The sequence below is a fragment of the Ascidiella aspersa genome, chromosome 6, assembly GCF_963924565.1.
Source record: "Ascidiella aspersa chromosome 6, kaAscAspe10.2, whole genome shotgun sequence".
NCBI lineage: Eukaryota > Metazoa > Chordata > Ascidiacea > Phlebobranchia > Ascidiidae > Ascidiella > Ascidiella aspersa.
Genome location: NC_139452.1, coordinates 17,132,817 through 17,150,098, shown reverse-complemented (window position 1 = coordinate 17,150,098; position 17,282 = coordinate 17,132,817). Strand labels below are relative to the sequence as shown.

Genomic DNA, 17,282 nt, shown 5'->3' with positions numbered 1-17,282 from the left:
TGTGAATGAAACGACCGCGTGTATGCTTTTTGGCACGCCGAACCTAAATAGACGTATTTTTGTTGTGATTAGACGGTATTTTTAATTCTAATTGCGGTTTGGTATTTAATAATTCGACAGCTATCTTGTGAGGCAATTAATAATATCATAGTTATAGTTGACACTTTAATAAACAAAGCAATGTATTGAGTTGTAAATTTTATTGCAAGAAAATATAGATGTACATTTCAAATATATTTATTTTAATATAATCTTTGTTTTTTAATGCCTAAATATTAATCAAAGGATGAAATACGTTTAACCAGGTTTCACCTTTTGATTGTGCACAAAGTACAACAATAATTAAAAATAACGTATTTTACGGAAATTAGTTAATGAGAATAGGACTAAACAATAACCGGAACTTGTAGTTTCACTTATCTCACCGATCTTTTATGGACAGAGGCAGCACTCAGTGATGGTATTTAAAGCAGCTTCACGATCGTTACGGTTCCTCGCGTGCTGCGTTTCATGCCCACAGTTACGCCATATATTGGTGGCGTTTGCGGCAAGTGAGCCGTCAAAAATGTCAGTTTTGATGTCGGCCGTGTGGCGAAGCGCGCAGTTTAACCAGATCAGCCGCCCGACACTTCCGCTTTACTTTGCCTCAGGGAGACGCGGATGACAGAGCGCCATGCTATTAGCCCGGTCATTAGTCGAGTAATATCTACGGACGACTACGCGAAGGAATCTACGGCGGCAAGGCATTTAATCGTTAAGCAGCAGAAAGTTGCTCGTGCTAAGCGAGTTCACGTGAATTTGAAATTATTTTATGTATATATTATATAGATCATATGTATTGAATTTGAGTTCGTTGAAATAATTCAAGTTTTAGATGGTCATATCTGATGTACTTTATTTTATTATTATCACACTATTATTTCGCCCACTTTGGTTACATGTGTCACATTGTATTTTATAATTTTGCTCAGTTTTGTCTCTATTCCGTACGCCATGTTACTTAGCATGGATTTCCGGGAAAACGTTTTGTTCCTCGTATTTGCGGTGCTTGTGCTTTGCATATAGCACTTCAAACGACTGCCGCGTTCACATCCGCCGTTCATGTTTTAGTCTCGCAACGTACTACCGTAAAAACGATCTTTCTGTCACGTTTGGGAAACCGCTCGAGACCTAAAAAACTGTTGTCGCCACGCTCAATGGCGTACGCAAACGCGAGGCAGGATTTATGAATGAAAGTGCTTTATTTGGCCGAACAGCAAGATACGCCACGAGGTGAGCAGAAAATGGCGCTTTGAGTGCACAGCCGACAACAACGAGTGGCTGCTGATGTGCTAGTATCACATTGGTAAGCAAACTGCCAACGAGTTTAACTTTGTCCGTGTAAACAAGTTCAGCAGTAAGCCATAGACTATCATGAGAAAAGTTTGGGCGCAAGAATATTCTTTGTATTGTTTTAGCTTGTGAATGATTTTCTTAAAGGTATACAAATAACAGACTAATTGTGTATTTTGCAGGTTGCGCCTATAATAATCTTCGTAGGTTACGGCTGTGACCTTATTGGTATGCTTAAATAAATCGGACTACTATGTGACAACACCTCAACTGTTGGACATACGTAAAACTTCGGAGTAGAGTTACCTGAAGCAAGGCAATATCACATCAAAAACATGCGACACATCAGCACTACTGCCGGTTGATTTGTCTAAACCTCGACAGTTACCGTTTCTGAACTCCATCACGATTTGTTCCCCTGCCATGCTGGTAAAATGGACTTTAGAGCCAACGAGGCTAGGATGGATTGGAAGTAAGTCTTAAAATTATAAAAATTAACTTGCAAGTGTGAAACATATGTTTCAATAATGATAACTGACGAAGGGCAGTGCAGTTCCCGAGTACTTGTGAAATGGCAACTTTTCTTTCCAATGACTAACCGCCAATGACATGCTCGAGACCCGAGACGGGTGCTGTAATCCACATAACGTTTTAGGAAAATGAATAAAATGCATCGTTTCTGTTCGTGAAACGCAGATAGTATTTTTGTTGTTGGTTTATTTTGTAATAAGGCATGGTAAAATGCGTACAGCAACCTGCTTTATAAGTTTATTGCCCGAAAGTAGTTAAACCAAATAACAACTGGCTGTTACTAGGATAATGGAAACATTTTGGTTCTGTTTTAACCTACAAACGTGACCTACCAAATGTATTTCTAATAAAATATTTTGTGCAATTTCCATATGCTCTTACGATCTTACCTGGTCCAGTTACATGCGACCCCTTGACTAACCTATATTTCTTCTACCAAAAAGTAAAATAAAGTGTTCTATAAACAGTGATAAACCTTTCTCGTTATTTACTTGCTGTTCTGCTGGGGCCGCGGCCCGCGGCATATGCAAACACGTACAACGTACTGGCCGCTTACACGTTTTTTTGCGTTGCTATGCTTTAATTTATTTAATAAAATGTAGCGACATCCCCATTCCAACATACCATGTTGGTATTGTTTTTTCGTTTTGCTTTAGTTACGTGAATTGTAATTTATGGGTGACTGAAGTCCAGTAAAAAACTGAAACTGTTTGTTCTATACAGAGACTTGCATCTTAACAAACGTCGATATGTGTAGTGTCATGGTTTATCTTTTTAAATTAAAAAAACATGAATTCGATATTTCGGTCCAACTTCGAAGGGCTTACACGTCACATCATCAGACACGTTTCGGCCCGACTGGCAAACAAGGGAAGGGTGGTTTAATGCGCCTCACTGTAGTTGACAGCGCAGGAAATTGCCGTTGACGCTTTTTCCCGCTCCCCGTCTCCCGTAACCGGGCATGCGCGTTATATGTTCAAAAATGCGTCTTTGATACTGCGACTATTAAAAGGGATTGGTATGGTGGCAGTTCACTTGTTCGTTTTACCTTATTGAAATTTTGTTTCGGCCAAGTTGCCTGATATTACTCTTTTTCTATTTTCTATTTTCAAGTTTTCTTTATTATCTAATGATTTTGATGTTTGTGCACTTATATAGCTGGACTTTGACCACGTTCAATGAGAACGGTTTACTAACACGAGAATGAAAACTTTGGAGCATAATGGTTGAATGAAAACAATTTATTAAAATAAAAATAATAGTAATAAAATATTATAACAAAATTGTAGAAATGTTAGTGCCATTTAAATTTTTGGTTTTTACATTAAACAATTTTTTTTTTATTCCGGTCAATGGTGTCGCGAAATGCGGAGTTTGTTTAGTTCGTATCCGTAAGCCACAACATGCAAATAACAATGTTGGTAACCCAATATATGTCGTGTATTTTGCTGTTGCGTCGAGCCCATTGCCGCCATGTTGCTAAGCATTTACCGCTGTAGAACTGTAGTTTCTAGGCCAATGCCTAAGGTACAAATACATGACCAGGAGATGTACAGTGAGGAGAAAACAACTTTTTCGTGTCGCTCTCTTTCTCTGCGAGATAAAAGATACTGCAAACACAAATCTGAGCCAGGGCCGCGGTTAGCTCTAAGGATATGTGGCACATAATGTAGAGGCATATATTACCCATATACGCAGTCTATACAGCTGCGGACGTACGTATGTTTGTGCGTGTGTGTTGGTTTGCGCATACGTGTGTGTGTTAGTTCAGGTTTAAGTTTCACACCGTGCTGGGCCAAGGAAAGTATTTTGATCCGTCCTGCTTGACAAATTCCAAAATATAGCTTATTAGGCAACTTATGTAAAACGAAAATGGCCACGCAAATTCACGATTACATAAAGATGTAACTTACTCAAACACGATACCTACGTTCCTTGTTTGCATATACATAGTTAGTTTTATTTCAAAAACACTACTTGATCATGCGATTGTTTGTTTGTTGTTTGTTATGCTACAGTATTGTATTTTCAAGATCGCACATGTGAAGGAATGTCTGTCTGTGTTGCTAAATTCAATAATTACAATTTTCAGCTAAACACACACTCGCGTCGTTAAAGCTAGAACGCTTAAAGTTTACTTTTACCCCGTCTTATCTGTTTGTCTCTCGGCCCATCCCTTCCGATTGCAAGAGTTCTCGCGCAGTTCCGGACTCCGGCGGCGCAGTGTTTGCTAACGATACAATTCCAACTGACAAGGACTCGATAAGTTTTCAATAAATTTAGCGTTTACGTGGCAAAAAATGTCGCTGTGCGAAAATCTTGTTTGTAGAAGTAACTGCATTGACACAATACATTTTTTTCGTGCGACTTTCTGTAATATTTTTAAATTCCGTGGCGGCCCAATCCCTTTATTTTGGGAATGTGGGCAGATAATTTTATGTTCTGGGCGACTTAAGCTACGAAGCTTGTCAATAATTTTGCGACATACTTTGTTTTTTTATGTGTCTTTAAATTTTTTGTCGTTCACAATAAAATATATTTCAAGCAATTAACGTTGCCACAATTGATTTAAACCAATTTAGGTGTTTTGCCTTTAATCATTTGTTACGACATTTACTTATAAGAGGACTGTATTTTTACTCATTTTTTTTCTTTCGTAATAAATATTTGTTTAGTGGTCCAATAGCTGAAGGCAACCGCGCAAGGTAGCTCTCCTGTACCGAAATGCAAGCAAGTTTTGTACTGCGCTCTGACTCACAGTTTACTGTTAACTTACTTAGTTCTACACTTATAAAAGCGTTTCCGTTTAACTAGTTTAGGAGAGATGTAGCTTGTGCAAATCCAATTTGCGTCACACGTTTTTTATTGATAAAATCATTTTAGATTACAGAAAACAAAAATGAAATACAAACTAAGGCATAAAAGTTGTATATTCTTATGACGTTCAGTGGCATCTATCACATTGTGAAAATATCATCTTATTTCCGCCGGTCATGATCCTTGTTTAAGTCTCGGTAATACAGGGCAAAACATTCATATAAGTTTTAGAAACCCAGAGCTATGGTAGCATATAGTTCCCCAATCTAATTGGACACTAGTGTCGTCCAGCAGTTTTCAGTAGGCTGCTTTTTTATGGTTTTGGTGTATACTTAGCTGTTCGCGTTTCACCTTTGAGCATTGATGACTCGTGGGCAACGTTCCTAACAAGGGTAAGATAAAGGCGTTAGAGCAACAAGCGGATTTGTGCTTCACCGAGTTTCAATCGGTTTCCCCGTGACGCAAATTCAACGTGCGCTATTTGATTTTTCGGATTGTCTTTTGACGAACAGCGTTAGTAAAGGCTCGACATCTATTTAACTATATGGTATTTTTACGCAGATCTTACGCATCCTTGTTCGGCAATATTTCTAAAAAAAATCCTTCGTGCGTTAAATATTTAACTTATCGAAAAGTATGAAATGGTAGTGAGTTTATAAAGTCTACCATATGCCTCATATTGTAATACATTCAGTTGAATATAATCTTGCCTCGTGTGTTTAAATGGTCGCGTAGTGATATTCTTTCTTATATGTGTCCGTTTGTTTCTCTCTATTTTGTACAGTGGCATCATTTATCATGTCTTTATCTAAAGTATATTTCAAACTTAGCAAAATGAGGGTAAATGTGCTTTCTCTCTTCAGCGACGGCGACGTTGATAGTTTAAGTTGAGTCGGTTTAATTTTTTTTCTGTCTACCAAAGCTTTGCTGGGGTTCGCCATATGTTTGGTATTCTTCCAGCACACAGCAACATTACCAGTGTGCGTTGTGGTATTATTTTACAGTAGCGGGTCAGATCAAGCTGTACGGGTGTTTACGAATCACGAGACACACGGTTGACACTCTTAACAATGATAGCTGGAAATTTGTGCAAAATGTGACGTTAATCGTTAATAAAGCCGTTAAGGGTGGTTTAGCATGGCTTAAATTAAACGAACAAAGGTAATGTGATTTACCCTTAAGAATGTACAATGTCTTTTTCAGGTTATCTAGCAGAACGTTTAGTCCAACAATTTCGTTTTTATTAACAGTAAAGTCAAAACATTACGACAGTCACACTTGCAGCCGGTCGCCATATGACCAGAGCGGCATGTACATTCTGTTTCAAAAAACGCGTAGTGACTTTTCAAAAACTTTGTTTACAGAAACACGCTTTAATTGGTTGACGTTTCGCCTTTTTATCAAATTATTCTAGAACAGACCTGGGCAAAATACGGCCCGCTAGGCAATGTAATCCGTCCCTCGGCTCCTTTTTAAAATGCAAACCAGGGCGACTTTCTACATGTTTGGTTGTAAGTTGTAACATATACACCCTTTCTAGGGACGAATCTATGACCCCACCAAACTCCATTTTTAGCATGTTTAACGACTAAAATGAAAATTGATTTATTTTGTCTTGTAAATTTCACGCGTTTTGTGGCGTCTATACGGACAAAAATCGCTCTCTTTAATGTGGCTCTCTTTTAAACGAAAGTTTTGCAAACTTAGCCTAATATTTGTGAAGGGAATTTTTGCGCTTCTATCGAAAGTATTCTGTCTTAAACGGCACCGGTCCGCGGACCGGCGGTTGAGAACCACTGGTTTAAAGTACCATATATTTATCTTCGTAATTACCTACTTGACCTACCTGGCCACCGTTTCTTACCATTGTCAGTTTGTTATGAGTATTTTTGCCGAACGTGGTGAAAAGTGGTGAATAGTGGTAGCTCGATCAGATACAGGGTAAACCAAAGACAACAAAGCTTGTAAATAATTTTTCAATAACTTAGCTATTAACTCATAGGATTTAGCAGTAAAATGCGAAGCTATCGTCTTTCTTTCGATATGAACAATTTGCAGCGCTTATTCAGCTTAAAATAAAAGTGTTTACGCCATTATAACCGTACACCTACCGCGTAAAATATACCATACAAAGGGCTCTTTGTGTATTAATCACAGCTTTGAGGTGCCAAAACTTTCTTTTAACATAAACTCGCTTGACATTTTAACTCTTATTAGAAATGCCAGGTTATATCGCGAAAGAAATTTCTATTTTGTAAGCTTATTTGTTAATGCCCATGTAACATCGAGAAGATGCGAATCTCTAAAAGCATGTCTTTGTTACCACAATATAATTTGGATTAAACAATTTCACAAAACACTCAAACACGAATAGAGGACTGACAGAGAATCTGTTTCGGTATCCGATGTTGTTGGCTGTCAAATCACGCCAGGTTCGCTTACGCAACTTCCCGCCAACTTCATTTTCTCCCTACCCTTGCTTCCTGGCCGATCTTGGTTCGTTGGATCGTCCTTTTTTACAACGACTCCCCGCCTGTGTGCGACATGTGCACTTTGTCACACAGTGTTCTTTTTATCGATCGTGTGCCCCTTATGATTTGCGATTTTACCTTCATGACCAATCCGCCCTGGTCATTTTACAAGACTTTCACTGAGTTAACAAACAATGTGACGTTTTCGACATTTTTCATGCACAGCACTTAAGATTTAATTACGGCACCACCAAATATGTACAATTACTAAATATTTTGCCAATAGGATGTGCATCTTTTTTCGGTAAGGATGGCACAAACTTTTACTTTGGAAGGAGACTTGTCGCAATGGGCACATAAATACAGGTTGCTTGATGTATATATTATGGGTGGGCCGTTAAAACCATGCCTGAATGGCTGAATTGAAATCACGTAAAAAGTGTACACAAAGCACAAAAACATACATTGTGTTTATCTTATTTTGAAAGTCAGATAGGTGTTCCTTACGGCTTACGATACAATGGCCATATTACCAAGACGTAATATATTTACGCAAACGGCTATAATTGCACATAGTAACTAGATGGCAGTTGTTAGCTACAAAGTGCTAAAACGCAATATTTCAGGTTTTTACCCCCCAAGCAAAGGCCCCTGGGGGTGCAGCCTCATAAACTTTTAGAAAGCACCTACATACCACTCTACGCCATGTCTGAAAATTTGAAGGTTCTACGATGTATACTTTTTCTATAAAGCTTCGGACAAAAACCGGTCTGAAACATACCATAGGAAACCAAAAAAGAATAGCGGCAAAAACAAGATATGTCCCGAAAATAAATTTTCGGCCCATATAATTTACCAGAAATTAGATTTTGAAGAGACCCTGAATCAATATATTACAGTAGAACAACAGTACGCGATGCCTTTAATTTAAAAATATTTTTTTAAATGGATCAAACAGAAAAAAATTGCCCTTACATCGCAAAAAAATATAGTTTTTTTTGGAGGATGGACTCGTGTCTCCCCCACACCCCAGTTAAAGTTCTGCTAGTAAGCTACATTTTTGTCACTTCTAGTGGACATTTTTATATAGGCGGGTGTATCAAAAATTATTAATTACAAAACACAAATTCTTTTACAAGATTCTGTTAAGTTCCAAAACAATATTTCGGGGTTTGCGAGGATCGAAAGTGATGCATTACACAGCTGTTTGGGATGAAACCAATCCATGTTTTAGCTGTCTTATTTTTTGTTGTTCATTTTGACGTCGTAAACTGTTTATACAGGATGGGATTGACCCCGTAACGTTTTTTTGTCTCTCTTTAACAGCGACCGACCTATCGTGCGAGTCGACGCTACCGTTATGATACGAGGCGAGCTGGGCTGGTCACCACATCTCGGGTCCGGATTCAGCAAAGTATCCATTTACGAAAATCTGATACGCACCGAGTATCGTCTTTACGCTTATAGAATCCATGACAAAGTGGTGGGTTTCTTTTAAATTTAACCTGCTGTGTAATATGGAGCCTTGTATATTGTTTATGTAGGAGGAAGTGGAATAATATAGTATATTTAATTTCCAACATTTCCGCGTTACATATTCGAATGCAACGTATTGGCTTCAAATCTTCTACTCGCACAATTAAAATTAAAATTTAATAACTGCATGAAAGTACCACCGTTAATATAGGAAACATGTTTATATTATGAAAATATGATAGCAATAGACAAACAGGTAAAAACACCTAGAAATATAAAATTATTGTACCATAACTACACTTTTTAATATTGTGTTGATCGATTTGTTGTTTGAACTCTGAACACTAGTCGTTTAGCTGAACCACAAGGATCGTTATTTCTTAAATCGGTCGGCACTAATGCTATTCTTAAATTGGTACTGTCAAAAGCATTTCAATTCTAAAAAAGGCATATGATAACATTAAGAATACGCCAACCTCCAATTTTTTTTGACTGCAGACAACCTTGGACTCCAGGATTCCGATAAACATGCCGTTTAAAAAAGCCAGCGCCATATTTCATTATTGGACGATAGCTGACCAGAAGATGGGCCTAGCCTTTAATGGAACTGCAGATGCCCGCTCCTTTGATCGAGGAGTTAGGGTGGCTTTGGAGAACCTTGATAAAGGTGACTATTGAAACTTGTAGAATAGTTAGACAATACAAGTTTGGTTCATGGTAAAGCAAAAGAGACAGATGTGTACTTATCGGTCTTGTAATCAAACCGACATGGTCAAAAACTTGTTTGATTTAATTTGACAACATAGTTTACTTAAAAAGTTGTTTTAAGTAATAGGGTTTTTGTTTTTATTAAATGTTTCATCTAATTATTCTATAAATGAAAAATGCCTTACTGAAATATAATCGCATGTCAAAAAAATTCACAAACCACGACGTTGGCCAGCATTTTAAGTAAATGTAAGTGCGGCCTATTTTTCTAGAGGCAGTGGCGCGACCTCAGTTTGTTTTGTAAGGCGATGGTATGGTCGGCGGTGCAGGTGAATTTCCAATTACATTGTCGCCTCTTTCAAACTGTGCATGCGAGGGCACGTGACGCAACGTCCTGTCATATCGTTATGTGTTGATACAAAAATATGGTAAACGCACCCACCACCAGTTCATGCTCTAGGAAACGTTCATTTCCTTTTCCCATTCAGTCGGCCAGAAGACCTGTCGTGAGCTGCCCCCCACTCTTCGCTATGATAAATGTGTCGCAGAAAGACATGTGAATGTATGGTTGATACTGTATTTACTATTGCGGGCACATAGGGTGCTAAAGCAATATGCTGTACCACTTGATTTCATTTCATAGTTTCAATTATAAACTTCTTCACTATTTTTTGAACGTGATTTAAATAAATCGACTTGATTCCTATTAAGTCCCAACAAGTTTGGGAGTAAATTGATAACTGGGAGTTAATTGATAACAGCATATATTAATTAATACTGTCCAAATTGGCGATTAAAAAATACCAACTATCGCAAGAGAAATGATTTTAATAACTTTTGCCATTAAAATAATAGTTGAGCTGAGTCTTAGTTGATGACTGGTCACTCGTCAGAACATTGCATGGTATTTGTAATTAACGTCTTTCCTAAAGGTTTAAGCTATGCCGCACTACGCTTTCTAAATCCTGATTTCAGCAATCGCACCTATCACGCAGACTTGCACATGTGCAACGAAGTAAGAAACGGAAAACAGCTCTCGCTCTGCACGTTGTTTATCGTGGCGTGCGCCGTGTTATGGTACAGTAAACACTTTTGACAGGCTGGAATTATTTCGGCCAACAACTTCTCCAAAAATAAACATGCTTTTACGGGTATTTTATTGCGATGATACACCTCTTTGTAGCGCATTCATAACTTATATTGACATGGACATATGGTACTTTGCTGCACTGTTTTTAATGCCATTCTGCGAAATCAATTACAAAGATTTTTAAATACAAAGTATGACTTTTCGGTAAACGTATGACTGCACTGCACTATGCAACATAAGACGTCATTAAAAAGTTTTACCGCTAGAAAAGTCTGACCTAAAAAGTATATTTTAAGTGACACATGCGTGTACTGTACAGTGTATACATTACCCGTCAGAATAGCACTACATTTATATTTTGTACACTTTTCGTGACATGTTAAAACTTTGGTAATATTAATTGAGCTGTACTACAATTTAAACAATTGAAAATGAAGGACATAATGCTGCTTCTAAATGGCAAATATTTTAGTGAAACGTGTCGTATTTGTAAATTGTGAATATTTAACCACTGTGTTTTGTACTTAATGAAACCCAGATTGGGAGTTGCAATAAATGTCACAGTCATAGAAGATGCCTTTTAACCACCCGTCTGTACACCCGAAAATGATGATTTGGCGGGCTGGTCGTCAGATAAAACGCGCCCTCCTTCTAAGTCAGACGTATCGATTCTAAGCGGCAAAACGTCGTTCTTGTAAACAGGAAATGATCTATCTGCATAAAAGGAATGTACTATCCAACAGCCAACATACAATTCAAGCGGCTGTCCCTCACTCGGGGCGTTCATAAAATTTCAAAGCGTCTGACGCGGGAGCAGCGCGGCTTTCTTGTCTTTATAGAGTTTTCCTCCCTTTCTCTCTTTTTGTTCTTTATCTTGTTTATTCTTTAATCAATCCCACTGTGTCACAATTTCACCGCGTCCATGGGCTGCCTGAGCTGACACCCTTCTTATGGTCCTGGACTAATTTTAGCAGACATCTATTTTTGCACATTTAGAATGAATAAATATGTTGTTGTTTTTTCAAATCAAGGTTTAGTTCTGATCTCGACCAAAACCAAACCGGAAAACAATAACATTAGAAATACAATTTGTTTTCGTGAAACCTCAAGTAACGATAAATGTTATTAAAATTTGTTCGCCTTGTACTTCCCCATGGCTTTTCTCAGTATGGTCCATTTAAGCAGCATCCACTGAGCTATGTTTAGAATGTTCAAATAAAAAAAGAACCAAATGTAATGTCATTGAGTAACAAATCGGTAACGCTATCTGTTCGACTTGCCAGCACTATCTGTTCGGTACATAAAAAGTACAAAACTGATCGGTCCATCAGATTCTTTCTTAAAGCTTTCTTAAAGTAGTAAAATGCCCAAAATAATCGAAAGTATTGGTCTATAAAATATGGATTGCAAGCAGTTAAAGAACAAGAGAGACACATTCTCTATTGCCATCGATTTTATATATTTTAATCGCAGCCATCTCAACGAGCAGTATGCTTTCACTGATTTGATATCACCCTTTTTTGGTGCACATTGATTCGTGTCGAACGATTGTTCTATGAAACAGGACCTGGAGGTTGCCTTTTATTGTTGCTTATCTCGTGGGAGAATCACACCCACCACGGATAAACACTTCCTGAAGAGCGCGCGTGTTCCGCCAAGCGTTCGCTGCAACAGCCATTTCGCCACATGCAGTTTTTTTTGTCTTCTAGACGCTAAAAAGCTTCGCAAAAGCGTATGCACTATTTTACGAATGTTGTTTCTAAGTTGTTCGAAATGTGTTTTAAGCCGAACTATTGGCTATTCTTAACCAAGCGTCGCGGAATTAAGTCAAATCGCCCGTTTTTAGCTTCCACTTTCTTTTTAATTTTCTATAGACGAAATACCTGGTGTTGCCCAGGTTAAACAGGGTATTTACTAGTTTAATTCTAACACGGCGTTTCCCAGGTTAAATAAAGTTTTACCGGTAATAACTAATGGCCTTCTTCCATCTAGCCTCGTGAATAGACCATGATTATAAAAAATGAATGTGGCAAATCACATGTAACCAAAAAGTTATGTTACGAACCGGCGACCGGCGAACAAACCAAGCAAAATATGTCAAGATTATGAGGATTGATATGTTTTGAAACATACAATGTTTGTAAACGAACGCGAATAATTTTAGTGTCAGCAACGCACCAGTGAGTTTAATACTATATCATTCTACTTTTCACTGGTATTTACATTCGGATTAATTTTCGTTGTATTTCGCAGCGATTAACTTGAGTTGCGGAAGCAGCACGACCTCAGATGAACCACAATCGGTAAGTTTAATTATTAATTTATTTTAGTACCGGTTTATTTTACTTTTTCTTTGAAAAATTTGATTCATTTTTTCTTGAAATAACATTCACATAATTTCAAAGAATGTGTTTGTTGTCAGAATTATCAATATCGAAATGCATAACTGCTAAACCTTTATCTAAATACAACACCCTATTTAAAACGGCCCGAAAACTAGTCAAGCAATTCCAAAACATAGCATTGACAAAATTGTACTTGTAATTGACATTCAATATCTCCGCAGTTGTCAGTATTTAAACAATTAAAGCTTATTGTGTTTCGTTAGTTTTTGAGCTTTGTCCCTATTGTGCAGTTTAATTCTTATTCACCTTTATGAACTAGTACAACAAAATAAATTTCCTGAAACCCTTTTTTATTGTTGGGATTTTTGTTTATAAAAAAATGAAAATTTCAGGTGTCGTCTGGTTCACCCATCCCTCCCGGTGGTTCCCCTTCTGACGTTCCGCGCCCCCTCAAACCCTCGACATCATCGCAAAACTCGGCGTCATCGGGTTCATTTAAGTTACCAGAAAAACCTCAGTGCTACCACTCGCTCTCTACGCTTCCCATTCAACAATACCGGCCGAAAACTTACTCGTCGTCGTCTTGGCAACAACATCCATCTGCTTCATCTCGGCCAATGCGACGTCACTCCTCATCAATTCCTGGCCACGCGCATAAATCCGCTCCACCGAATGATTCAAGTCAATCTAGCGTCAAAGTGACCGTTGCCCCCGAGAAGCCTGTAGTTTCCCCGCAACCTTTCATTTTTCCGCCGGTAAAAGATGGCAACTTGGTAAAAGTGAGTCATAAGCTTGGTTTCGTACAATCTGCAATAATTATCAACTGTTATATTGTGGTATACGAAATGTTTTTAGTCATTTTTTGCTTAAACTTAAATCGTTTGACTTTTCACCTTCAGGTTCGGTTAGGGTTTAAGGATTTTTTTTCAGAATCCGGTTTAGTTCTAGTTTCAGTTCGTAGCAATTTAAAAGTTCCGGTTAAGCCCTGGTTCAATCATAGTTATATGCCAACCGCTTTATAAAGTCTTGGTTCGGATTTATATAAGTTGGCATTGATTGCTGGGGGTGAAGCGCTCTTTTGACAGTTTCGGGCACTCTTAATATATTTCACTATGTTACGGTTTGGAAAATATAGCTCAAAACCGATTCATAAAGATCTAGTTAGGTTTTGATTCGTCACCTTTTTTCTTTACAGTGAACAATGAGCATGGAAAAATCGAGCAAATTAAAAAAAAGGTTATTCATTTTTAACAGAAGCTTCCTTAATTTTTTAATTGTGGAACAATAGAATATTTTAGGCCGGAAAAAGATTTAAGAAGACTATGAGTGCGGCAAGAACTAAAATAGTTATGTTTCTTTTTTTTAGATCGGCGATATTCACAATGAGGCATTTTGTCAACTATTAGCCGTAAACACCGTTATTATTTTTCAGGAGCTTGAAAAGCCACCAAACTTTTCAAATGATGCCACAGCCGGACCCCGTCGTGCAGTGACGCCATCCCGACGCCATCGTTCACGGCATCGCCAGGATTCGAATACTCACTCGGGATCACGTTCAAGACGAACGAAAACGCCGAATCTTGATCACCTGGAGCGACAAAGAGATTTGCAGCCGACGAAACCTAACTCGTATGTTCAAATCGCGTCGTCGAAAACCCCTTCTGCGTATCGGACGGGGAACAGAGTGTCGGAAGAGTTCAGTGTTAAGTACCCGAACGCTCATTACGGCCCGAATTCTCGAACTGCCACTGCTGCGTATAGAACTGGTAATAACTTCTTTAACGCAATGAAGGGCTACGAGGATTACTCGTCGGCAGACCAACACGCCAAGAGTCTGTTGTACCAGACCAGCCCCACATTTGGCTACTCGGACCACAAGTGCCTCAAACAGCCGTCGCTGCTAACACCATCCGATTACGACGAGAAAAGTCGACGGAAATGCAAAGAAGACCTCGGCGAACGATCGCGATGTCGTCACTGTCAGACAATATTTAACCACGATAAGAACAGGCCGGGTTCGTGCCCAGAAGCGCCTCGGGATTCCTTCGAGGTCTGCATTGAACGGATTAGTTGCGTTTCATGTGCCGGTTGCTGCCTTAAGCGCTGCCTTCCGAACACGTCAAGCGACCATACGGACGAGATGTGTTCATGCACTCCACAAAACAGCACGCGATCGTGTTGGCGCCGTTGGCTCCTACTTGGCATATTTGCATTATTCGTGCCGTGTCTGTGCGTCTACCCGCTGTTAAGAGCTTGCCATCGGTGTGGGGTCTTGTGTCATTGTTGTGGCGGTAGGCACGAGGTAAACGTCCAACCAAAAAACAGCCCAAGCCACAATCTACCGGGACGGCATTAGCAAACTTAATTGACCGCTGCTCGGTAGGACAAGTATAAGTTTATTGGAATAATGTCTTCTAGTTGGCATTTTTCAATTGGGTAACTTGGGTCACAGTGACCCATCTTAGTAACAGTTGCTAATGCCAGCTAAATTAGAGCGACCACTGTATCCCGATGGTATGTTCCATCCCTACACATCACACATGCGCGCGTCTATCACTCGCTCACTGTTTACCTCAAGTACATTCAACGCTAATCTTCAATTTGGTTGACGTTTTACATGATGCAAAGGAAATTGTCGGGGATTCCAAGGCTTTCCCAAAAAACTAAGTATTGTCAAACTCTTTACAAAGTAGTTAGGTTATAGTAGATCGATTACGTATTTCTAACCAAGAACAGTTATAATATATAAAAAGTTCCAAGTGCCCAAAAACGCCCTATCGTTACAAAAATGTCATAATATTTAATTACGCCAGTCTGAAGTGATGTCATGTTGTTTTATTTATCTCTTTTCCTGGTTGTTGACAATAATTTGAAGCATTTTACTGAAAAGTATTTATTTTACGTCGCCGCCTGCGTGCGCATTTCTATCATGTTATATTTGACATCTTATTTTTTGTGCGAATACCTTTGACCTTTTATGTCCAATTATTTTGTCAAGTTTTTATTCGTGACGTCACGTTGCCAATGACATCGTAAACTTGTTGTATTTTCATGTCGTTTTAGAATGGATGATGTCCCTGAGATGGTACCCTTCATAGTTTTAAGATTTAACTAGACAGCCCTAGGACAGCAATTTCTACAAATTGCACCTTGAAATCACGCTTTTAGAACGTAAATAACTATTTTGGATTTACGTTTATTTACTGAACATTCCGTTTTTGATTGCAATTTTGTAGGTCTAATCCCAATTGTTTTAAAGAATTTTAAAAATCGATATTTCAGCAGCACAAGAATGGTGAATGTTAGTTAACCACAAAGTGTACAATTTTTTCCCTACCCCGCAACAACAATCGACCATATTATTGTACGCGGTTGTCATACAACAATCGTGTACTGCAGACTAATGTAATAGACAATCAGCCAGTCGTCAAGTGGTACAAAACTAATGCAGTGTTCTTTGTCCACCATAAAGGCGCCCGTTCTTTTGGCATTTTACTGACCAAGTTTCTCCGCGTTTTTTCTGATTTCGCGATGATTTTTAGGCCCCTTAGTACACAAGCCCATGATAAAGGTGTGTGTTATGTAAAACGTTTTGTTCATGTGACATATTGTTCGCGTACGGCACTGCAGTATTGCCCCACAAAGACCTATCTACCCCGCGAAGTTCCCCTGTTTCGTTGTGGGATACAGGTGCTCGACTCCTTCGTTCCTTTTTATTTAAATCAAGGTGAAAGTGTATTTTCGGAAAATGAGAAGGCCACTCTATATGGTAATAAATTTAATTATAATTTAATAGTTGTCAATGAGTACGTGCGTTTTTTAAATGAATATAAAGTGCAACAGTTTTTTTTTTCTGGTACGTATTTGCCTCGAGGCTGTTTTTATTTGCTTTTCTCCATTTCGAAATCTGGAAAAGTTTCATTTTACTTGTGTTATGATTTCGTTCGTTCTTTCGCCCCTGTAGAACCTTGTTTGAGCAGTGTGAAAAATAAACGCTGAAAAAAGTATTTCCATTCAAATGTATATAAATCTTTTTAGCAGTAATAAGTTTTAACTGGATTTCATTGATGCGTAAAATTTCACGGTCCTGTCATCCAATTGCGAATTGCGATTATCGGACTTTTTATTTGTACAGTAAACAATTGAAATAAAGGATGTCCGATATATCGGTGCCGATCCGATATTAAATTAATATAGGGAATTTAGCCAAGATTTTTTAATTGAACGCAGAGATTTCTACCTTTTATCGAAAATATATTAGCTTAATAACTGGAGGTAACTCAACTTCTTAACGATAAACCATTTTTTAGTCTAAAAAACTGGAAATATAGGCTTTGAACAAATTCAATCCATTTTACTTATTCAAGCAAAGCAATTACATCATTTGTTATCGGATCGTGATACTTGCTGTTTTATTAACCTCTTTTCTCGGTGAGTATCGAATATCCCTAATTGAAATTAATTACATACAATGGAAAAGTGCAAACGAAGACCAGAAATTTGCTTTTCACT

General features: G+C 38.3%; 1 protein-coding gene across 1 annotated transcript; it reads left to right on the top strand.

Annotated features, from left to right (window-relative positions):
• The first annotated feature begins 1,518 nt into the window (after window positions 1-1,518).
• On the top strand, window positions 1,519-16,765 carry LOC146140529 (sprouty-related, EVH1 domain-containing protein 2-like). The gene is made up of 6 exons (XM_083393125.1): window positions 1,519-1,804; window positions 8,478-8,634; window positions 9,126-9,294; window positions 12,679-12,728; window positions 13,163-13,549; window positions 14,203-16,765. Exons 1-6 carry the CDS (start codon window positions 1,767-1,769, stop codon window positions 15,124-15,126), a joined length of 1,725 nt encoding a protein of 574 aa, XP_083249251.1. The 5' UTR covers window positions 1,519-1,766; the 3' UTR covers window positions 15,127-16,765.
• The last annotated feature ends 517 nt before the right edge of the window (window positions 16,766-17,282 follow it).

What these genes read in the sequence shown, in the direction of transcription:
- LOC146140529 (XM_083393125.1), top strand. Translation starts at nt 1,767, where the DNA reads ATGGACTTTAGAGCCAACGAGGCTAGGATGGATTGGAA. An exon ending in TTTGGAGAACCTTGATAAAG is followed by an intron (nt 9,295 to 12,678) that starts GTGACTATTGAA and finishes TGTATTTCGCAG; the next exon opens with CGATTAACTTGAGTTGCGGA. An exon ending in AAGATGGCAACTTGGTAAAA is followed by an intron (nt 13,550 to 14,202) that starts GTGAGTCATAAG and finishes ATTATTTTTCAG; the next exon opens with GAGCTTGAAAAGCCACCAAA.